The 22584-nt window shown below is 44.5% G+C and overlaps 1 protein-coding gene across 5 annotated transcripts; it reads right to left on the bottom strand.

The window, feature by feature from the left end:
• Positions 1–775: 775 nt before the first annotated feature.
• EIF4ENIF1 (eukaryotic translation initiation factor 4E nuclear import factor 1) lies at positions 776–21474 on the bottom strand. 5 transcript variants are annotated; one of them, XM_058816453.1, is made up of 19 exons: positions 21351–21474; positions 20773–20899; positions 17514–17587; positions 16596–16723; positions 15824–16104; positions 15040–15241; positions 13769–13944; positions 12134–12269; positions 11617–11796; positions 9530–9759; positions 8125–8196; positions 7485–7668; positions 6949–7028; positions 6445–6584; positions 6186–6270; positions 5013–5145; positions 3580–3924; positions 3203–3367; positions 776–2644 (listed from the first exon to the last, which is right to left on the bottom strand). In XM_058816453.1, the coding sequence occupies exons 2-19, from the start codon at positions 20869–20871 to the stop codon at positions 2418–2420; spliced, it is 2937 nt and encodes a 978-aa protein (XP_058672436.1). In that variant the 5' UTR covers positions 20872–20899; positions 21351–21474; the 3' UTR covers positions 776–2417. The 5 variants fall into 5 exon arrangements, with proteins under 5 accessions (XP_058672436.1, XP_058672438.1, XP_058672440.1 ...); XM_058816455.1 differs by having other exon boundaries at positions 3580–3861; XM_058816457.1 differs by having other exon boundaries at positions 3580–3642.
• Positions 21475–22584: the final 1110 nt, after the last annotated feature.

Below are 22584 nucleotides of genomic sequence, written 5' to 3'. Positions count from 1 at the left end.
TACTGCCTGTGTATCACTGAAAGATTTGAAGTTTTCTTATAGAATTTCCTGCCTAGATAAAGAAGGTGCCCAAGAGAAGCACATTGCTCAGAGTGGCTCTGTTGCTTAATAAAGATAAAGAAAGAAGCTTTTAGCTTATATCAAGAGTGCTTATCAAAGCCTCTAGCATTTGCCCTCCTACAAAAAGGAAGTAGGGGTGTTTCATTATAGGGCTGTTTATTTAGATGCATAAAAACCACTCCCCCTCATGTTGTTATACATTAAAGAAGCCCAAGTGATTAGAGACACCCACTCAAGCACTAAATCCTTGGAACAGTGGCTGCTCTGCAGCCTGGTAAGGAAACATCCAAGCCTTGCTTCTCCTCCCAGCATTTGCACCTGTACTTTTTCTCAATCCCTGCAGAAATGAGCTGAACTGCTGCTGGGTGCTTGGCTTATGAGCCTCAGTGGAAGGGGCAGAAGATGAGGCTGGTGCTCAGATTGGGTTTCACTGCTGTTTCCTGACACACATTTTTAGAGCTGGTAAGTTTTAAAACTTCTAATACACTGAGCCTCATTCCTCACACTTAGCTGTGACATTGAAATGCAATTCCATCCTGGATCATCAGTGAGGCCAGTCACTCTTGTCAAAGCAGACTGATCCTCCCCACCTCTGCACTAATTGAAGTTTTCTGCATCTCAACTCAAAGCCTGGTTCCATCTTACCCACAGGAACAGTGCTAAAAATTCATCAATATTCTGACATAATTTAGTACAAGAGCAATTGATACAGAGAGCTGGTAGAATCAACTTTATTTACAGAATGTTACTGGGAAAGTGTCAAGTTAAAAAAGTATGAAAACAATCTTACAAGGACGAGCTGGTGATTGCATGTTTTACAGGGATTGTTTTGGGAACAACCACTGGAAGAATGGGTGACCTCCAACAGCTTCCAGGTTGGAGATTGCAGCTTGCTATTTCATACAACACTGTCTCTGCTGGACTGAAACAAACCCACCACAGCACACTGCCAAGGCTTATAAAATACAGACAAGTGATTTTTTTTTTTCCTCCTGCTGGTTTTGCTTTCAGTGAGACCAAAGAAAGAGCAAGTCTGTGAGAGTTCTGGTTTTACTTTCACCTCTTAAAAGAGCACAATGGCCTAAGCTAGGTAGGACATGACAGCAGTACTAGACTCAACACAAGTGAGGGAGTGAAGTGAGGAACCATGCACAAGGATGGAAGAGAACACTCAACTGTTCAGGGAAGTGAAACAGGCTTAAAAGGAACATAGTATTTTAAAACCAAATATACACAGTAAGATCACAAAACTACCCCATCCTCCCCCTTTCAAGCCACAGAACAAGACTCCAAGGCAAGTTTCACAGTAATGGCATCACCAGATGCACACTAGATTGAGGACAGTTCTTGGGACTCCCTTCTATGAACAGCACTGAAGGCAGTACAGAATATCCACAGCTGTGACTGAGGAGTTGAAGGGTGAGGATTCCAAGGCTCCATTTTGATGACCTTTAGTAACAGGCTTGAAAGATTAAAACAAGGAAAATACTGCAGCTAAATAAGGACCAGCACCAGCCCTCTTGAAAGAGCAACAACCAGTAGGTACCTACAGACTGAAGATCTGGCTTTATCATGACTGCACCAGGTCCCATCCTCAAGGCTTTTGAAGACTTAACAATTCTCTCATTTGGTGGCAAGAGTCACAGGGAATCAGACCTTTGTTACACAGACAGCAAGATGTGGGCTTTTACTTTGACACTTTAGCTACACTGAGTGCACAGTACGTGACAGAAAAATGTGAGAGAGAGACCTAGAGGAGATGAGCAGCAAGAAAAGGCAAAGCAACTTCATCCTGTTCACTCACACTTAGGATATGCAACTTTAATCTTAAAGAAAGTCCCACACGTACAATGGAGAAAGGTCCAAACCATAGGCACAACTAAAGCTCAACTGTTATCAGCTACTCTTATGTACAGCTGTATAGATTCAAAAAGGCTATTCTAGGTGTGTATGTACAAAAGATTGTTTATACACAAGTCTGTACAGAAGGGTCTATACATGTAGTTTTCTGCAGAAGGAATCCATAGCTGCTACCTCTACACTAGAGAATATCAGCACTTCATTCACATATCTTACAAAAACAAACAAACAAAAAAAATAGACACTTCCAGGATTAAACTGGCTTTGTCTTGCATCTAAATTTCTTCAGGCTTCACTATCCAAGCCATAATGGATCCTTTAGTCTTGATGCAGACATGAGACCAGGACAGGTGCCATGTGCTTTAGTCTCTCAAAAGGAAATTCTGCACAGGAGTGCTAAAAATAAAAGCCCCAAAAAACCAAAGAGAGGTGAAGTCCTGACTATGGACATTCTCATCCAGTCTAAAGAATCGCAAGTGTTCCACCCAGTGGTCACTTCACTGCCGGAATTCCAGTTCATCCACACTGATGACTTTGGATGGCATGGATGGAAGAGGCTGCTGCAACACATCTGAACCAAACCACTTTGCAAGGCCAATGGGAGAGCCACTCCTCTGGCTGGGGCGATGGTCGAGCTGTGTGTGCCCGTGAGATAATCCAGTCCGAGGCAGCACATTCTGAGGGGTTGTTTGTGCACCAGCAGGTGATCCCTGTGCTCCAGAGCCTGTGAAATGTAAAGTATTAGAGGTGCAGTAATACCCAGCACAGATTTGCCCTCGAGCTATCACCTGATAAGGCATGTGAGCTGAATGTGCCTTTTATTCATTCTATGAGCCCCAGAAGTCCAGGTACCACGGGTTTATTTTCATTAGTACTCCCATAAATGGCCTGACACTGCCAGTTCCGGACACAGACGGGTTTGAAGGGAAGACCAGGATCAAATAGCATTTCCCTGGAGAAGGTGGATGGCCCGTGGCCCCAGAAGGCTGAAAGCCTGCACACATGCTGCAAGAGTCAGATCTGTCAGTATCAACACATGTTCTGAAACCAAACACTTCACTTGGACTTTGTTCTGGCATAACAGCTTGCATTGGCCCAAACCACCTGAGACCCACACAAGGTTAGTGATCGCGAATAACTAAATTAAAGTAGCTCCATGAATAACTAAATTAAAGTAGCTCCATGAATAACTAAATTAAAGTAGCTTCCTGCTAGCACAGTGCACTCAACACCCCAGAAAGGAGCCTTCTAGAACTCACTCCTGCTGTCTGTTCAAGCCTACCTGATCGTTGTAGCTGCTGTTGCATCATGGCGAGCTGCAGAGGTGTCCCCGAGCGTGGATTGAGGATGTGATGGCTTGCTGTTGGTAATGGATAAAAAGGCTGGCCAAGGATGGGAGCAGATATTCCCTGTAAGTGAGACAGGTCCACTCCAGGAGGAAGCATACCTGTGGAACATGAGCAAGAAAAACTTCTTACCTGATAAGCATAAGGAACTTCATGCAAAACAAAACATATGTATTTAGATGGGTTGGAATTTATTGTCCAATTTTAAAGGTAAGTTCTGATATAATAAGGACTACCAGTAGTATCAGTTTGTGCTGCTCCTAACACAGTCTCAAAGAGAACATGCATGAACAGGAAAAAAAGTATGGATTACCTGCTTGCAGCAGAGGAAGATGCTGTGGATGGACCCCCTGTGCCATCATTCTCTGGACCAATCCTGGGTGCAGTTGATGAGCAGGTCGTACAAGTGGTACATGGGGAACAAGGGGTACTTGATGAACAGGACGAAGGAAAGGGCCTCCTGGTACTGGGGAGGCCATTGTAGGAGTCTTCCTACCAGCTGATTTGGGCCTGTAGTCTTGCTCTTTGGTGCAACGATTTGCTTGGGTAAGAGGTGTGGAACATGCAGAGCGTTGCAGTGCAGGTAGTTTGGTACCTAAGGTGGGCAAAGTTCCTTGATCTGCATTCTCCACAGAACTAGACAGTAGGTTATCTGTAGCTAGAATTGAATACAGCTATTACAGTCCATGGCTAGAAATTGCACCTAATGAAAATTAAAGCTTAATGATTGGATTTGATAGGTTCCAGAACTAGCTGAACTGTAGTCATATATATTTAATAGCAAGCATCTTTTTTCTGGATGCTTCTGGCCAAATTATTTCAAAAAGAGTACTGAGAAGGAATTTGTTCCACAGGAATCCCTGCACAGGAAACTTAAATCAGTTTAGAATCAACAGTAACTCAATTTTTAATTCTTATTTTTCCTTCTTAGGAATTTTGAACTGGCAGCACAGATGAGTCAGTGCCAAAGGTGACAGGAGGTACAAGAGATCCTCCCTAGACAAGATTATAAGTTGGAGTTGTGCCAGAAGTCTGGCCAAAGGTGGTTTTTCAGTTTAGCTGCGCTTGGGGGTTAACAGCAGCCTTCTATATCTGATATCTGCTTAGCAAGATTTGGAACTAAGGCACCTCCAGAAGCAACTTCCACAGATCATCCAGAAGAGTTAGAGAAGGCCTGAAATACCCTGGCATTAAGTACTGCAGTGGAGATATTTCAGTTGGACTGCTACCATGAACTGCAAGTTGCCTCTGCAGCTACCAGTGCTGAAGCACAATGCCACAGCCATTGGCCACGTGAGTCTGACTGGGTCAGGCAACTGGTGTTGAGCATTTCCTTTTAACAGCCTCTTACATCAGCTTGGGTGACAAAATGCTTCCCTGATCTGCTACACTTAAGAGTTTAACTGGTCTCAGCTTTGACTGTCCAGTTGTCTCAAGACAACTAAGTTTTCAATTATTGGCGTAGAGAGCTATGGAAGCATTATTGTCACTGTGCTTGTTCATCAAGAAAAGTTGCAAACAATTATGGTTCAGCCCTCTTAGTGTTGCTCAGAAATTGATAGGAAATAGAGATTAAGCCCTGGAAGAGCATCCCCTCCATAGCTCTGGCCCCTCCTCCCATAGGCTCCCTCCTCATCTCCACAGCTAAGGAATGTCTAAAGGTAGCCTGGATGCATTATGTGCCGAGACAATCTGAGTGTATTCCAAATCCCTTTTGCCTGTGGTATTTTAAAGCCATTACAATACCTTCATTTGGTCTCTGATTTTCATCTTTAACATCACTGATTTTCATTTTCCCAGAAACTGGATCCTCTTTGCTTTTCTCTTTGCTCTCGTACATCTTGCGAATCACCGAGGTAGGTGTGAAGGAAGGAGACAGCTGCAGAGGACACAGTGAGAAACTCACCTCACCCAGGGCTCATTATCCAGGCCACAACATCTCAGCTGTGGGAGGACACCAATTCTAGCACATCCTTTCCATTTAAAGCCCTTTTGAATCAGCTGCTGCGTGCCCATGATTTTACTTCACCTCATTTCATAGCTTTATTCTATAGATTAAGCATTTCTCTTTAGCTCTTTTGCAAGTCCAATATCAAAACCTGCAGCTGTTCTCAGTTAAATGTATTTTAACAGGCTTGAAGTAAAATAGCTGAGCTGTAGTGTAAGTTACAGCTGTTTCCTCTTTGCTATTAGTTCAGAAGAGCAATTCCATAGGAATTCCTATAGAGCTGCTTCATCTGCATGAGCTCAGGGCTGATGTTCTGCAGAGAATTATTGCCTCATTTGGGTTCCCCACATTCAGAGTTCCATAGCACCTGTGGAAGTCACTCATTTGGAATATAAACCTTTATTATTTGTTTCATTTGGCAGGTGATGGAGCTGCAAGTACTTGACTGATTAACTGGAAAATTTAGATGAAAATTGCATTCTACATAATGCTGAAGGTAGAGAGGCAACAGCTTGGCTTTGAGATTTCACTAATCTTCAAAGTGACCCTGAAGCTCCTAGGCATTACTTCAACCCACAGACACTTAGGTCAAACACTTCACACCCAAACACCAGTGTTCTCTAAAGCATCTCATGGCTTTCAGCACCTGTCTTAAAATTTAAGCACCAAAATATGATTGCTTGGTTTTTCATAACCACCTTCATTTGGCTTCAGAACATGAGGTCAAGGTAACATTAATAGTATTTCTTCAGTTTTAGGTAAGACAGTGGTCAGAAAAGGCTCTTTTCCAAGGTAAAGACATTCAGTTAAGCATGAAGGAAAAATCATTCCTGTGTCACATGGTCACCGATACAACATGAATGTGATTAACTGGATGGCCTCCCTTTCCCCCATCAATGACCACTGCTGAACTCTGGTAACTGCAGACTCTGTGACAGTTCTCCTACAACCACTGAACATCAGGTACTGACCATGCTTGTAATGGATGCTGCAGGGGCTGGAGAAGATGCACTCCCTCTGTGTCCTGGTGCAGGGGATTTGGTCATTCTCTGCTGCCTGTGAAGGGACAGGGAGTCAGAAGCAGCTCTGCTCTTGGCACAGAACCAAAGGCAGCACTGCCAAGAACCAATGCAATCCTGAGTGACTAGTGCTAATATCTACTGAAAGACAATACTCACATTAAAAATCAGTTAACAGCATATCCCCTACATTTTGCAGTCAGGTCCTCACCTGTTTCTGTAGCCATCTCTGCTTTTGTCCATTTGTGGTTTACCAAAGCCATGCTGGTAGAAATTTGCTGCATGTATGGCCAAGTCATGTGGGAGTGCCAGTCCCTCTAATGCAGCTTGCTGGATCTCCAGGGGACTCATCTGAGGTACAGTTGGAGAAAAAGCACACAAGTCAAAGCCTGTATTTGGCTGGGTTTTTAAAAAATGTATTGAAGACTGATTGCTATAGCTACTAATGTCTTCACCAACATCTGCTCACCAACAGTCTGGTTTATTAACAGGCAATAGATGTTTCAAAAAATTTTGTACTTCAGATACTCTAAGATGGGCCAAATTGCAATGAGGTTTGGAGACTGTACTAAATTAGACTTGTATCCTCACACTCAGAGAAAACTTAAAGCACAAACATCTGGGTGCAACAACTACATATTTCTACACATGTTAGCTCTAGACCACAGAAGACAAAGACATGCAAATACATTAAACAAAAAGCAGGTCATCTAACCTGTGCAGCAACTGGGCTCATGGGCTTCCTTACACCTGGAAATGGATCACCAAGCAACTGCTGAGAACCTTGTCCAAAACCTAAAGAATACAGAACAGTTGTTTTTAAAAGCACTAACAGTTCCTTTCAATACAAAGAATACATATCCCAAAGTAAAATAATGCTACATGAATTAAGGATTCCTTGAGAAGACTCTCAGCTCACCCCTTAAATCTACCTAGAGCTACATCTCTTCCTTGTCACAGAGCTGGAGAGCTACAAAGGGGCTCCTGGTAGTGTTTTGTAGTACAAATGGCCAAGTACTCCTTGGAATTAATTTTTACACAGTAGCTGAGCACATTATTCCTCACCAGAACTCACTGTGAGCTCTGGGTGATGAATTTAACATTAGAGACTAGTAAGTGAAAAGGCACTTAGCACTCAAAAGGCAGACACTGCCCTAGTTGCCCACCAAGTGCCAGGAAGTTTTTCTAATTCTAAAAAGCAGTCTTAAAAAACCCTCAGGCAATAAAAGCCCCCTTTGCAGGCAGCCTCACCAATGGGGGAAGATATTCTGTGGCGCAGGTAATCTGCAGAAGCAGCTCGAGCAGGGAACACAGGAGGGATGGGGGGAGAGGGGGCTCTCTGTGCCAGCAGGGAGGCTGCAGGCTCCAAACCACCCATCAGCCCACTCAACACATTCGATGAAGCAGGTCTGGTAATGGGTGGACCAAGAAGCTCCTAAGAATAATTAAAGAAAGAACATTCAAAATAGGACAAATTTACACAAACCAGCTCATTTTACTACACCACAGCCTGCCCTATTTATAGCAACTTGGAGACAAGGGGACCTGTGCAACCAGATACACCAATCCTGCTTTGCCCAGAATTAGGCACTCAGCAAGCTTTTCATTTTCAAGCTGTAATTACAGGAAGTAACATGACAAGACAAATTTTTAGGTAAACTGATCTAGTCCCTGGCTCTTTTTTTATAGTATCTTGTCTGATATTATAAAGAAAGGACACACTGAATGGATCAATGTGATCCATCAGAGACACTGTTAAGGATGACTGACACTGCCAGTATCTTGTCTGACTGTTGATGCCATAAAGCCTTAAATGCCTTATTTTCAAATAATTTTTGTTTTCCCATTGGGGATATGCTTTTAAGTACTTCCCTCCCCCCAGTAAGAATACCTGCAGAATATTCTTTGACAGAGGCTGGCCTGATATCTCTGGAGGTGACATTAAGTGGCTTTCAAGGCTCTGCTAAGAAAATGAAAACACTAAATTAGACATAAATACAACCAAGCTCATTAAGAGACTATCTACATTTGTTTCAGTGACAGAAATAATTTAATCTGTTGTGTTGAACAGTACTTTATGCAACAGCCAAATAAAATTTCAGCAAAGTTAAGGGCTGAGCTGGCTACAGATTTCCCCTAAGAAAAATGCCTGTACTAGACTGCATACAAGTATTTCACTGTGCCTTGTTCAAGTTTGGATCAAATATATGAATTTATGTAATTGTGTAAACCAGAGATGGACTACTGAGCCATTGGTTAACTGAAAATATGTACAAACTAAAAAGTGTTTGCATGTTAAAGAAATTAAGATATTTTTCTGTGCATCAAAACTGCACATTAATGTAAAGAGACACCCAGAGGCAAAGCATTGATTTAAGTCTGAGATCAATCTGCAAATTCTTCACAGGGCAAATTCACATTCTTCACTATCCTTTAGTTAAGTGGGATGGGTCTAAAAGTCCTTGGGCATAGTTTGGCAGGAAAACCACATGCTTTAGACCTACTCGGTTGTTAGAAGTATCTTCTGGTGCCAGAAATATTTACTGACAGCTTCTGGGACAAGCACACTGCTTAGGCAGTTAGTGGCAGGATGAAATTTCATCCTACAATTCCTTGCAGTTTAAACCTTACTGTCATCTGTTGTTTAATATTAATCTTCCAGCTAACAAGTATTCACACTTCAGTTTCATCTTAGTACATGTGTGGTGGTATTTGCAGGGGTCTTAGGATGAGGGAAGAGATGAGGATCTGACTCCATGTTTCAGCAGAAGGCTTGATTTATTATTTTATGATATATATTTATTAAAACTATACTAAAAGATTAGAAGAAAGTATTTAATGAGAAGGCTAGCTAAGAATAGAATAGGAATGGAAATGATAACAAAAGCTTGTGTGTTGGACAGAGAGTCCAAGCCAGCTGACTGTGATTGGCCATTAATTACAAACAACCACATGAGACCAATCACAGATGCACCTGTTGCATTCCACAGCAGCAGATAATCATTGTTTACATTTTGTTCCTGAGGCCTCTCAGCTTCTCAGGAGAAAAAATCCCAAGGAAAGGATTTTTCATAGAATGTATCTGTGGCATCCAAGTGCTGTTAAAAGTCAAGTGCAAAAGAACAGACTGTTCACTGCCATACCTCTACTAAACAAAGGTCACTAAAAGCATCTGGTAAACATTCAGGTGAGGGTTAGCATCTACTAAACAAAGGTCACTAAAAGCATCTGGTAAACATTCAGGTGAGGGTTAGCTGTTACCCCCCCAGGTCACCAGAGGCACTGGCTGCACTTACATTGACTTTGGGCTGGGAAGGCAGAGTCCCGCTTGCCTTCATGCTGCTGACCAGTTTGTTAAACGCTGTCATGTCCCCATCCTTCTTCATCTGCCTGGAGCCACTGACGTTCAGGGCTTCTTCCATCTGCTCAGCCATAAAGGGAGTGGCAATTTTCCCCTCCTGATCCACTTTCAGACCTTTTAGCCCAGCTTCGACTTCCTCCACTGAGAGTACAACCCCTGAATGTGCTGAGAAATACAGGAGAAATACTGGTAAACCACAGTTCTGGTCTCAAATGAGCCAATAATTCTTGTGCAGGTGTTGAATAGAAGTTGTTTGAAAACTAGGAACAGCCAAAAACTTATTTTTTGATACTGATGCTAACTGCCAAATCATGACTGATCTGGGTTTAGACTGACATTGTAATACATCAATATTCAGAGAACTGACACGAACAACTGCCACATAAGACTCCATAACAACCTGTTTAGGCTTCAGCTAGTAAATCCTTGCTCTTTCATTTATCCTGCAAGAAATGTTGTTACTACATTTTACAACTTTGCCTGCATTTAACAGAGAATATTAATGTGACAATTGAGTTGGTTTCTTTTCTCAATTAGGAAAGTTTCATTTATCTTATACTCCAGGATTCCAGATGGTTTTACAGCCACAGTGCAAGCCATGCCAAATTTCTGAAGCTCTCATAAGCAGAAAGAATACATACCTGGAAAATCTAGACACTTTAGAGACTCAGCTACACACTTAAGCTCAGTGTGTATAAAGTTTGAAGTAGATTTTTTTACTCAGAAATTAAAGCCTCTTACAGAAAGATTTCACTGGCATAACCAGCACAAGGTACAGGGCTCTTAGCAGCACTTTTTTCTGTACATGCATATATCTACACATATATAAACACCTACTGGTGCCTGACATCAAGGCTAAACATGCTTTATGGACCAGCTGACACACATCACAAGGCATGATACCTTAAAAGAAAAGGAAGAAAAGACAGAAACATGCCATGGGTTGCAGATATTGGACCAAAGAAACAAGATTTACTGGACATTCGGGCAAGGAGGTGGAGAAAAGAAACAATGATGCAGACATGCAGCACAGAACATGAGCAAACATGATGTTGGTGGAGAGGAATTGATCTGAAAACTCCACAACACTTGAAGAGCTGTACAGCATTTTGTGGGAATGCAGAGGCCCACATCAGGTACTTTTGAGTAAATGGAAACTTCCTGACAGATTTTTCTTCCTTCATCCGTGGTTTGTGAGGATCAAAGTTGAAAAAGTTTTTAGTAGGAAAGTCAGACTAAGCAGAACAGAAATAGAACTACAAGTCTTTTTAAAGTGAAATTAAGGAAGCTCTCCACATGTTAGCCAACACTACCTACTCCAGACTGGATGTTTAAGAACATTTGCAGTGCTCAGATGCTTTCCTTCCTAGCTACCTCACACTAATCACTTTTTCTTCAGTCCAGTTTACATGGCACTACATGCTGCTTGCCAAAGAGAAACCAATTTGGAATTAGACCTCAAGATTTCACAGAACACATGCATTTTGTACACTCCATGCATGCTATGGGCCCAGACATGCAAATCCCTACACTGGAGGCACCCTTGAAAAAACAAAACCAAACAAATTCCCATTCTCAAGGCACTGTACAACTTCTGACACTTAATGGATCAATGTGCTCCATCACAGACACTGCCAAGGATGACTGACACTGCCAGTTTTTGGTAAAGCCAGAGTTTCAATGCCACAGTTTCAGAGCTGACATTACCAGTCACCACTATGAAAAACTGCAAATGCCACACACAAAGCTGGAAACTCAGATCAAGACTTGCATCATCTTATAGTTGTTTCTGGCCACTAAAACAGTCTGATAAAGTGATGTCATCCTGTGATTAGGATGAAAAGAGCCAGTGATGATATTGACACAACTGAGAGCTGCTGAATACTGAGTTTTCAGTGCTGTAAGTAAATCTGTTACACTGCCTACTCCTGGATTTGGGCAGTTGAGGTTTCCAGAACACCAAGCCTCTTGCTGGGGGATACTGCATCACAAGAACTCGACAATAGCTGAAGAGGCACTTACTGCTCTCTCTAAGCTTTTCCTTGTTGGCTGAAAGACTTGAGAGAAGAGGTTTTAAGTCCACTTTGGCTTTCTGTAGCATTTCTAGGATGTCCACTTTGTTTTCAGAGTGGTCTTCCAATGGAATGGGAGCAAAGTAGTTTCCAGAGTTCTGGCCAGGGGAGAGAATGGCTTGCTCTAGACCTGCAACAGCAAAACCAGGAGCACTGCGACATCAGTTCACCAACCCAATGGCTCAAGATGAACATACACTGGCAACCAACCTCAGCAAGTCACTGCAAAGTTATGCCTCACACCCCTTGCCCAAGATCAGCTGGAGAGTCATCAGGAAGCACTGACAAGAACATTTATTAACAAAGAATTTACAGCTGCTTACTCTAAGAGCTTCCAAAAGAATGCCAAGTGCTTAAACTGCGGGAGAATTCACTGTCCTAAAGCCTTATCTGCCATCTTCTTATTGAATGAGTAAGAAAGAATGTGGAAGGAGGCTCCCTGACCCTGCCTTGTCCTGCAGCCTTACCTGCCAGCCTCTCCAGCTCCTCATGAGGGGTAGATCTCAAGCTGCTTGACCGACTTCCAGAACGACTGGGATTAGAAAACCACCTGCTGAACCTGCTGGCAGACACTGAGCCTTCCCCCAGCACATCCTCTATCATCTAAGGGAGGGAAAAAAGAAAAAATCTTAACATAAGCAAGATCAGCAACATTTCTGAGAAGCTTTACTGTGCAAGCAAGATTCTTCTGCTAGACAACTCGATGCTGCTCCCAGAGTTTCAAAGCTTTGATGTGCTTTTTTCCTGCAGTTAACATAACCCAGCATACATCCCTACCTGACACCAAATATTTACTCACAGTAAAACTGTAACTGGAAAAGCAGTCAGGGCTTTAACCAAAGGCCATTAAGTACACCATTTTAAAGTGGAAGTGACAAAAGAACCCCAAGTACTTAAAAACCAGTGCATTATAAAATATAACTCAAACTAAAACTTCTCCTATCCTGCAAGACAGTACCCAGTAAAAGCATGGCTCAATAGGCACAGATGCAGTTTCAGGCACCATGTTTTCTTTTAGACAAAAGGAAGAGCAGCTTCTTCCTCTCAGAGAAATTCGTTTTTTTCTGAAACAAGGAGCACTCAACACTATTTACAATAGAGAAAAAAAAAGTATTACTCCATTTGGTTTTGATTGCTTGACTCTAACATATTGTACAAGAAATGTACAAACCTATGATAACACTTGCCACAGACATCTCACCAGTACAAAGAAACTCCCATTTATAACAAGTTAGAACATCTGCCCAACTGCTTCATCAGCAGTTTTTTTCACTTGGGAAATTCCTGCTTTAAAAGGAGTCACCACCTTGCACGTATGCTGAAAATCAGATTATCAAGCCTAAAGAAACCATTTACAACTTCCATAGGGAGAATGAATTCCCCTCCATCTATTTGCCAAATCACTGGCACCATATAATGACTCTTTTCTAATGCAAGCAGTTTGTCCACATTAAAGATTAGGTCAGAAGTCCATTTGTTCTAAAACCTCAACATTTCTAAACCATGTCAGGTCTGTTTGTTTGCAGTCAGAACCCAATTTTTGACTTTTGACTGAACTGGTAGGCTGTGTTTATCCAACACAGGAGTAATACCGGTAAAAAATTAATTAACCTCTTAAAGATTTAAGTAATAAAGATTCAAACCCTTTCAGACATACATCCTTTCAGGCACTAGTGTCTCCAGACTCACTGCCTGTCAGGAACTCTGCACAGGAGATCTGCTTGCTGCATTTCCCAGACTAAGACAGAAAAAGCTGTCTTCAGCTAGGCTAAATTTGTACAATGAATCTTTTCTGAACATATCCTTAATAATTCTAAAGATCCATTCATAATGTCAATTTTGAGCCTTCAAGTAATGACCAAAAGAAAGGAAAAATGGTCAGCTAGTCTGCCTCAAACACTTACTTTGGAGCCAGTCCCAGGGATAACACCTTGGCAGAAACATCCTAACACTCCAAAGCTAAATCTCTGCAAATTCATCTTAAACTTACACATTTCATAAAGGAACTTCCACAAAGCAAGAAGTTTTAGCTTTCACAGAATGCAGCTGCAGCAAAAATGACTCTCATTAATTCACCCAGTCTTAAGCCCCAGAAAACTCACGGAAGCCAGGCCAGGAACACTTTTATCCAAGTTAAAGAACTCATTGAAGTCAAACTCTCCTGGAGCAGGTTCTTGTAAAACAGCTTCTCTAGGAACTTCTTGATCTGCTGGAGTTTCATTGGCAAGGACAGCTTGCACTTCATCCTCTTCTGCCACTCCGCCATTGCATTCTATGCCTTAAAAAGAAAACCAAGTGACTGCTGAATCACTGAATTTGGCTATTTCCTGTGGGAACAGGGCCTGACAGCCAATGCACTTGCCCAGGGATTAGAAGCACAGGCCCAAAAAAACCCCAGCCCCCAACTGACACCTCATCAGTTACACCCCACTGGCTCCTGCTACAACTCCTAGCACAGAGCTGCTAGTCTGGTAAGACTATCTAGCTCAAAAAACTAAGAACTGCCATTGAACTGGGCAAAACAACTGCATCCTGATCAGCCTGGGTTGTTATGCCACACCAAGCACATACAGCTGTTGCAGAGAGTCAACAGCTGCTCCTGGTTTTCCACCAAGAATCCTTTGGCAGCTCCTGCCTTCTTGATGTGGGTTCTTAATAGTCAACATATGACAAATACTGCTTCTCTTCCTTCACCAGGAGCAAGGCACTTCTCACTTTAAAGACTTCTCAGCAAGCTTGCACAGGGCACTGCAAAAAAGCTGTGACATGGCTACCAACTCCTGTGCTTGGAACTGCATTACAATTCAGTTATGTTGCACACCTGCAGAATTTCTAGCTTTAAAAAGTCATCTCTCTTGCCATACTCCAATTTTTTTTAATCATCTAATGACTGCACACAAATTCAAAGTTTCCTAATTCAGTTTAAAGCTATGTTACTGGGAGATGTATGCCCAGATCAGTGTTCCTAATGTTAGTATTACCATAAGGAAAAAAACTATTTCAAGCACCTCAGAACATTAGCTTAATTTAAGCAGAGCCTTTAGCACCCAGCAGGATATAGAAATGAACAAGACCTTTAGAATAACCTATCGACTTCTGATATCATTCAGCATCCATACAAGGTTTTTTCCCAGCCTCTCAATCTCACCTCTCTTTGAAAAAAGAAAAAAAGGTAACTTATCACCTAATTGATCTTTCAGGTTACAAACACCATTACAGACTTTATATCTTGTGCTTCAAGATGACCAAAAGCTGTGCAAACTTAAGATAAAGGTTTTCATCTACACTTGTCTGGATGTGTAACAGGCACCTGCACACCCAGCAATGAGCCCCTCTAGCAGACAAGCAGAGCTCCCCTGAGATTTGTCCTTACCTTCCTTCAGCGAGGCCGTGCGTCGCCTCGTACGCTTTCTGCCTTTGTGATCTTCCTCCAGAATTTTATCATCAAAGCCTGTCAGCTCAATGGTTTCAGACTGACTTGTAGGCCCAGCAGAGAACCACTCAGGTTCCTCTTCAGTGTAGGAATCATTCCTTCTTCGCTCCCCAAAGACACGTTTGCTGTCACCAAATTCCCTCTGAAGGGGAGATGTTAAAAACATTAGCCTTAATAAAATACTGCTTCCTAAGAGTCTTCCCCAACTTCCACCTTTCTCACCAGTTCTGGGTATTTTTACATGTGTATACAACCTCCTGTATGCTCTGTAAGCTTTTAAATTTAAGGCTTCACAGCTGAATTTCTTCTTCATTGCACCAAAAGCTATTGATCTGCAAGTGTTTCCATAAACTCAGTTCTGCAGCCTGATAGTTAGCAGTTCCTTTTTTTTGTAAAAAAAGCCTGAAAGCATGGAAAGCACCCATTTACTGAGGTTATGCTTGCTGAAAACTGCCAGGTCAAGAACTACAAATGAACTATTAGACTTTTGAACCTCTTGCTAGTAAAAGTCAGCCACGGGCAGGGTTTGTCTGATAAACAGCATTACATACCTCCCTGTGAGCTCTCTGAAGGAATGCCAGTTTTGAAACACCAAGTGCTCACCCTTAAAGGGCTTGCTTGCACAGAACCCTCAGCTGCTGCATGCAGCTCACCTGCCCCAGGTGCTTTCAGTGCCCAGGTGTCCAAGCCCCCGATTTAACAGTGAGGAAAAGAAGGAACAAACCCTGAAGCGTTTATCCTTGTAGTCCCTGTCCCGATCGCGGTCCCGGGCGTCCCTGGAGTCCCCGCCCCGATGGTCCTTGTCGAAGTTCCTGGAGGAGATGATCCTGCCGCTGCCGATCCTGCGGCCGCCGATGACGCGGACGCCGTCGCTGTCCTTCTCCAGGGGGCTCCCCGCCCGCCGGGAGCTGACGGACGCTGTCACATGGCAGCCGCCCCCAAAGCTCCGCCTCTGGGGACTCAGCACTACATCCAAGTCATCTTCTTTCACTCGCTCTCTTGGATCTGCCAGTCAATGACCGCACAAAAAGCACTCAATTTAATGTATTAAAGACAAGTGAGTTGTGTGTATAGCACCCCTCTGTTCCATAGCCTTGCTGCTATCCACAGGAAGTGGAGACCACACGAAGTACAAAAAATTGACAGCTGGGTGTTGAGGAACTACTGCGGTCTCCTAGAAGTACCTGCTTTCCCACTATTAGACCTTTAAGTGCTCAGCTTTGAGTTGCAGGGAAATTGTCCCAGCACTTGCATTTCACACATGTATTCACTATTACAGGGCAAGAATAGGAGGATGTAACTGACTGCTGCACAGGCTTGTTCTTAGGTAACAGTCACCAGAAAACTCAGTATGGTCTAGTGGAACAACCAAGATTTCTTTGACACTTATCCTGTGCAGCCAAACATTTTTCAGAGACTTTGGTCTCTTTTGTGTTATCCCAACAGAAAGGTTTTGCCAACAGCCCAGGCTCAGTTTTGTGCTCAAACACACTCACCTACTATTCTACGCATAAGAGAGGTCCGATCTGAATCCAAATCTTTTTTAAAGCTTTCCACTGGTGAAGTTCTCCCTGAAGTTGGATATAAAGATGCATGCCACTTCTCTGGATCCCAGACACCATCACTAGGAAAATAAAATTGCAGCATTGTTTACTATCGTGTAGCCTAATAAATGCTTCATAATGATGCTGCTGGAAACCTAGAACTTACTGGTTAGCAACCTGTACAAGTGAATTATCCTTCATACCCAACTTTTAATCTGCTGTACTATGGTTTATTACTTCACACATAGTATTGGGATCTCTTCTGTAACAGCAAGGAAGTACAATATCCAGTATCAGGTTTTAAAAGACTAGTTATTGTTGAAGCTTGCCTGGTACACTGCAAAACAGTTCAAGCAGATCATATGGTGCTGCTCTTAAGCATTTGGGTAATTTTACCTCAATCTCACACTCCCACAATAAATTCATCTGAATAGTAAAGAAACTGCTCCTTAATAAACTTACAAACACTAGTCAAGAACACACATCTCCATTTTTTAGTGAGGTACAGTGACAACATGGGAGAGTAATCCACTAAGCAAGGCAGCCTGTTACAGCCTGACCCAGTCTGTGCTACACACCCATCCATGTTCTTGGTACTTTTTCCTGCAAGTCTGTAAGACTTGTGTTGTGTGAAGTTATGAGATCCAGCAGAAAATAATCTCTGTTCAAAGAACAAAATACTTGGCCAGAGCACTGAGCCCTTCCTAGCAGATTAGTACTTCTGAAAACTGGACTCTGTAGCAGTCTGAACTTTGTGGCACATATAACCTCCCATCAACATAAGAGCACTTCTTAGCTAAGTGTTTTTTTGCAATTTAAACTTTTGCTTTGAAAGAAATGTATATAGCCTTTGTATAATCAAGAAAATACCTGTCATATTTTTCAGAAAGACAAGAAGGTCTTTTCTTAGAGTAGGGACGCTCTTTAATATCCAGTAGCTCCTCCTAGGGAAAAAAAAAAAACAAAAAAAAAAAAACAAAAATCAAGACAGGAGTTTTGATTCACACCCAGACAAGATTTAAGTGACTCAAACCATCTATTCCAGACTGCCTGTCCAATTTAGTGTTTTAATTTGACAGCCCAGGTTTCCCAATATGCTGTTTCCTATCCTGTGAAATACAGCACTGCAAGTTTATATTTCAGTTGTTCTACCAGTGGCCACTGACCAAACACTTATTCAAAGCACTAAGCCTTACTAGGCCAGGCTCAGTTTCTTGTGAACACTCCAAGGCTGCTCACACCATAAATGTTTATGTATTCACTTCCCTGGACACTTCAGCCTAAAAACAACACAGGCATCACGGACACCAGAGCAGCTGAGTTCTCAAGAAGGAATCAAAATTGCTGTGGTTAATGCTATATAGAGTTCAGCAGGTAACAAAAGCATTAGCACAATTTCAGTTACTGGTGTAGATCTGTGAATTCTAGACAAGCTTGCCATTTCTGACCATCACCAACTCCCAGATATTATGATACGTGTTATACAATTACCCATTCCACCCAACACTGAATAAATGCTGAATAGTTTATTTTCCCACTTTCTACCAGCTTTGAGCAGCCCTTAGCTTACCACTGCACACCCTGAGCAGTCACCCAACTGGCAACCAGTGCAGTGTCACTGCAGTTTGCTGCATTCAGAAAGCATTATTAATGGTGTGATCATCAGTGCTTTAAATCAGCATTAACTCTGCTGCACATTTCTAGTTACATTTACTCATTCTCCCAAGATCCCCTTTCTTCAACCTGCCCCACTCCCAACTGTACTGAAATATTCAGAACTGTGCAGGGATCAATGAGCAGCTGGAAGAATAAAGAAATCCTAACAGCAGACACCATACATCAGCCAAACTGAAAGAAATCTGTTTACCCTTTGCCCCCAAAACTACAATATCCTTCAGAACCCTTACATCATTTTCCCCACATTATTAAAATCAGTTCATTAACTATGTGAGTTGGACACTTGCTCTAGGTGGCAATTTGGTAGCTGGATAAAACTTTAACATCCCCATCCCACCCCAGGCATCACCATTAAAGGGAGCCTGGCCTCCCTGCCCACAGCTTCCCAAAATAAACCTCAATCTGTGAGGAACATCAGTGCTGTAACACTATCAGAGCCTGATGCAGACACTACAGTATTAACAGCCCTGTCCATCAGCACACTGGGAACGGGTTGTTCTGCTGGCCACGAGAGGGAGTCCAGGCTCTCATTCACATCCTATCACAATTCTTCCACTCAAGTGAGGAAAATTTGAATTGTTTCTTGCCTTTCAGTCATTAGCTGTGCACCCTTGGGGGAACAGCTTCCCAAGAACCAGCAAGACACAGCTTAAACTGTAGAGCACTTCTCCTACAGAGGAGATAAATGCTGGCACTTCCACCTGGGGGGGTTTATGTTTAATTCACATACATTCTAAGCAGGCTGAAGGGAAAAGTGTGCTTAGCTGTTATCATACAGTTTTAAGCAGAAAGCTTAGAACTACTCAGAGAATGAGCCAGATATTTTCCTAGTGGTAGTAAATGAATATAAACCATTAAAGGAAATCACTCCTCTTTCTATCAGCAGCACATACCCTAAAACAGTGTTCCCTCAATCCCTAATTAGTAGGAAACTGTAACACAGGAAAATGCCCCACAATGTTGATTATCTCACCACATTAAAATATTTGACCTGTAACGTGTAGGGAAACCATATGATGTGAAGTATTTTAACACAGACTGATTTCTGGTATTTCTTGATTCAGGCTCCTTGGAAACCAACTGATAAACAGGACTAGGCACCCTCTGGCACTAGTTCTGCAGCTTTGTCCTGGTCAGAAACCATAGGTACTGAATTAACAAAACTGAAGCTACAGAGGCATTGCTTTCAGTCAACAGCCACCACCACCACTGCCCTAAAAAGTAGAGCAGAAATTGAAGCTGAATTCAGCTACTACAGAAGAGGACTTAGGCAAGACTGAATGAGAATAGAGACCACTTTTTCAGCAGGGGAGCTTTAAAAACAGCTCCTCTCTTTCACTTAGCAGTTAACTGACTAACTAGGTCTGAATAACAATATACTTTGCATCCTCAAAAGTTAAGGGTACATCTTTTCTCAGAAGTTAGAGAGATTTAGAAAGCTGTGCTATTCCCAAGAAGTTTTGCCAATTCTGATGTACGTGGTTTATTGTTGATGTCTACTTAAAATAAGCTAGAGCTCTGCTATCTCAACAGAACATAGCCACAATGATAACTTCTTTTTCCTTTAAAAAACAACCTACTAAAAAGCCAACAGCTCCAAATTCCTCAAGAAAGATAACACAGTCAGCAACAATATACTATCTCTCCTGTTCCACACTTCAGGCCATTTGCTGCAAAGTATCTTAACAGCTTTTCACAAAGCAATGACCACCTGTTCCCACAGCTTGCAGCCATGGGAAAATCAACCACCATTACAGACACTTCCCAAATGCATTTTTCAGCAGTGGTACCAAATCCCCAAACAAAATTTGAATCCTAAACCCTACAGCATATCAAGCTCACTTAGTACTAGAACAATCTTTTTTATTGGCAAGTTATTTGGCTCTTCTTCCTCTCATACATATATTTAGGCATCACAGTTAAACATAAGCACCTGTGTTAACGTTAGAACACTAAGCATTGATTAGAGTCACAACTGTTGAGGCTTCCAGCAATCAAACATGAGCAATTCTAAGGTTACAACAGGCATCCAGTAAATATATGAGAGGTCCTGATAAGATCTATGTGCTACACCTTCCTAGGAAATGGCACCTACTGCAGGAAAACATTTTTGGTCAACTTCTCAAAAGAAGACTGCTGAAAACAGAACTACCAAGTGCTTGAGAAAGCTGGTAGAACAACATACTTCAGACTCTACAATAATCTCTGAGCACATGCTGTAGGGAGCTCAGATATTAAAATAAGGTGGTGGGAAATCAAAAGCATATCGAGGACAAGATTGCACAACTGCATCACATTTAACCAGCTGCTCATTTGATACCACTTGGTAAATCCTAATCCAGGCAAAGGCTTTTCAGCTTTCACCTCACTGTTTCCCTCTCACAGGAGCCTCCACGTCCCACTCTACTCCTGCGACCGAGACAACTCAGAGACGAAACAAAAGTGATCTAACCTTTGTGTAACGATGTGGGTATTTAGTTGTAATTCTGTTCAGCTCTAGGAAAGCATCGCCATTTTCAGTTTCTGTTGCTGCACCTCCTCTTTTATCCATAGTTACTTCAAAGCCTTTGACCGCGGAGCTAATTAAAACAAAACCAACCCGTCAGATTTCAAGACGTACCTTTCTAGAGGGTGCATTTTCTCTCCAGCCCGAGTCAGTTTAGCACTCGGGCACAGCAAAGCAGAGCGGCGCTCCCCAGCAGCGCCCGTTCCCTCCCAACCCTGCCCCTTCCCCCGGCCCAGCCGGGCGGCTCTGCCTGAAGGGTCCGAGGCGCCCCGGGAGCGCGGCCGGCCCTATCCGCGCCCGGGCAGCTCCGGCACTCGGGGCATCGCTCTGCGGGCACGGCCGGGGCGCGCGGCCCCGGGACCCGCTCCCCACACAGCCCGCGGGGCCCTGAGGGGCCGGGCGCCGCTCGCCCCGCGCCGAGGGGGCAGCGCGGCCGAGGCGCCGTCCCGAGGCGCCGGAGCCGGGGAGGGGAACGGCGGCAGCGGGGCAGGTGACTCAGCGGATCCCCGCCCGGCCGCACTCACCGGCGGGTGTCCCGCGCCGCTCCGCTCCGCTCAAGGCCTCACCGCCGCCCGCGGCGTTTCCTGCTCCGGCCGCCGGCCCCACTTCTCCCCCGCCCGCCCCCACTGAGGGGCCGCACACGCCCCGGGCCGGCGCTGCCGCCGCCGCCACCGCCGTCCCCCCCCCCAGCCCCGGCCGCCCCGCGCAGCCCCGCGCGCCGCCGCCGCTCCCGCTCCGCCCGGCGCCGCCTCCGCTCAGCCGCCGTAGCCGGGGCCTCGCGCCGCCCGCTCCGCACCCATTTAACGCCCCGCGCGCAGGCGCGTCGGGCGCGCGCGCCGGGGGCTCCCCCGCCTGCCGCCTGCCCGCGAATGGGCGGCGGGAGGCGCTGACGGCGGGCGGGCTGCGCTCCCGCCCCGTGTCCCCGTCGCCGGCCGCCCCGCGGAACCGGCGTCTCACCCTGCGAGCGGTGCGGTGGGTGAGGAGAGGCGCGGGGCTCGGCGAGGGCCTGCAGGCAGTCTGGGCGGGCAGCCCTGCGGGGGAGGCGGCCGCCGGCGGGATGCGGTGCGCGCCATGTGCGGGGCGGCGGCGGGATCGGCGGGTCCCTGTCCCGGGACTGTCGCCGTGTCTCCGTCCCGCCTCAGGGGCAGCGCGGGGTCGGAGAAGGGCGGGAAGCGGCGAGGCGATCGCGGCTGAGATGAGCTGGGAGCGCGCTCGGCGGGCGCTCCCCTCGCCCCGCGCGTTCGCCGTGGTCACGGCGGGCTCGGGGCGGCTGCCCTGGAGCGCCGTCATGTCCCGGCTCCCGCGGCTGAGGGGGGCGGTCCGGCCGAGTCCGCGCCGCTGCCCAGCCCGGCAGTGTGAGCGCCGGGCCCCGGTGTTCTCAGCCCGCACCGGGCTCCTGTCACGTTGGTGTCTGGTCTGACTGTGCTAGGCTGGTGCAGTGAGCAGGGCAGCGGGAAAGTCTTTCAGTTTTTGCTAATAAGGACTAGACATTGTTTTCAACGTCACTTTAAGGAATTTACTGAGTGAGATCGCTGCTCCGTTTGCCCACAGCTCTGTTCCCGGCACTTGGATCCATTCTGCCACAGGAACCCAGTGGGGCCATAAGGTTTCCAAACACCTTGGGCAGTGAGGTCTGTGTAGGAACAACAAATTTCGTGTAGGATCTGGTGAATAAGGTGTTCTCTTCCCTGATCTCTAATGAAATTGAATACCAGAATTAAAACCTGGTTACCTATGGAATGAGAGAAATGAATTTCT

Source organism: Ammospiza caudacuta, chromosome 18, assembly GCF_027887145.1.
Source record: "Ammospiza caudacuta isolate bAmmCau1 chromosome 18, bAmmCau1.pri, whole genome shotgun sequence".
NCBI classification, from domain to species: domain Eukaryota; kingdom Metazoa; phylum Chordata; class Aves; order Passeriformes; family Passerellidae; genus Ammospiza; species Ammospiza caudacuta.
This window is presented reverse-complemented; position numbering and strand designations above follow the sequence as displayed.

Bases quoted from the DNA above. Each gene is read 5' to 3' on its own strand.
- EIF4ENIF1 (XM_058816453.1), bottom strand. From the start codon at position 20,871: ATGGATAAAAGAGGAGGTGCAGCAACAGAAACTGAAAATGGCGATGCT. The intron at 16,724-17,513 runs GTATTTTCTTGA...TTATTTTCCTAG, and splicing joins CTTTCTGAAAAATATGACAG to TGATGGTGTCTGGGATCCAG. The intron at 7,029-7,484 runs GTGAGGCTGCCT...TGTATTCTTTAG, and splicing joins CAGAATATCTTCCCCCATTG to GTTTTGGACAAGGTTCTCAG.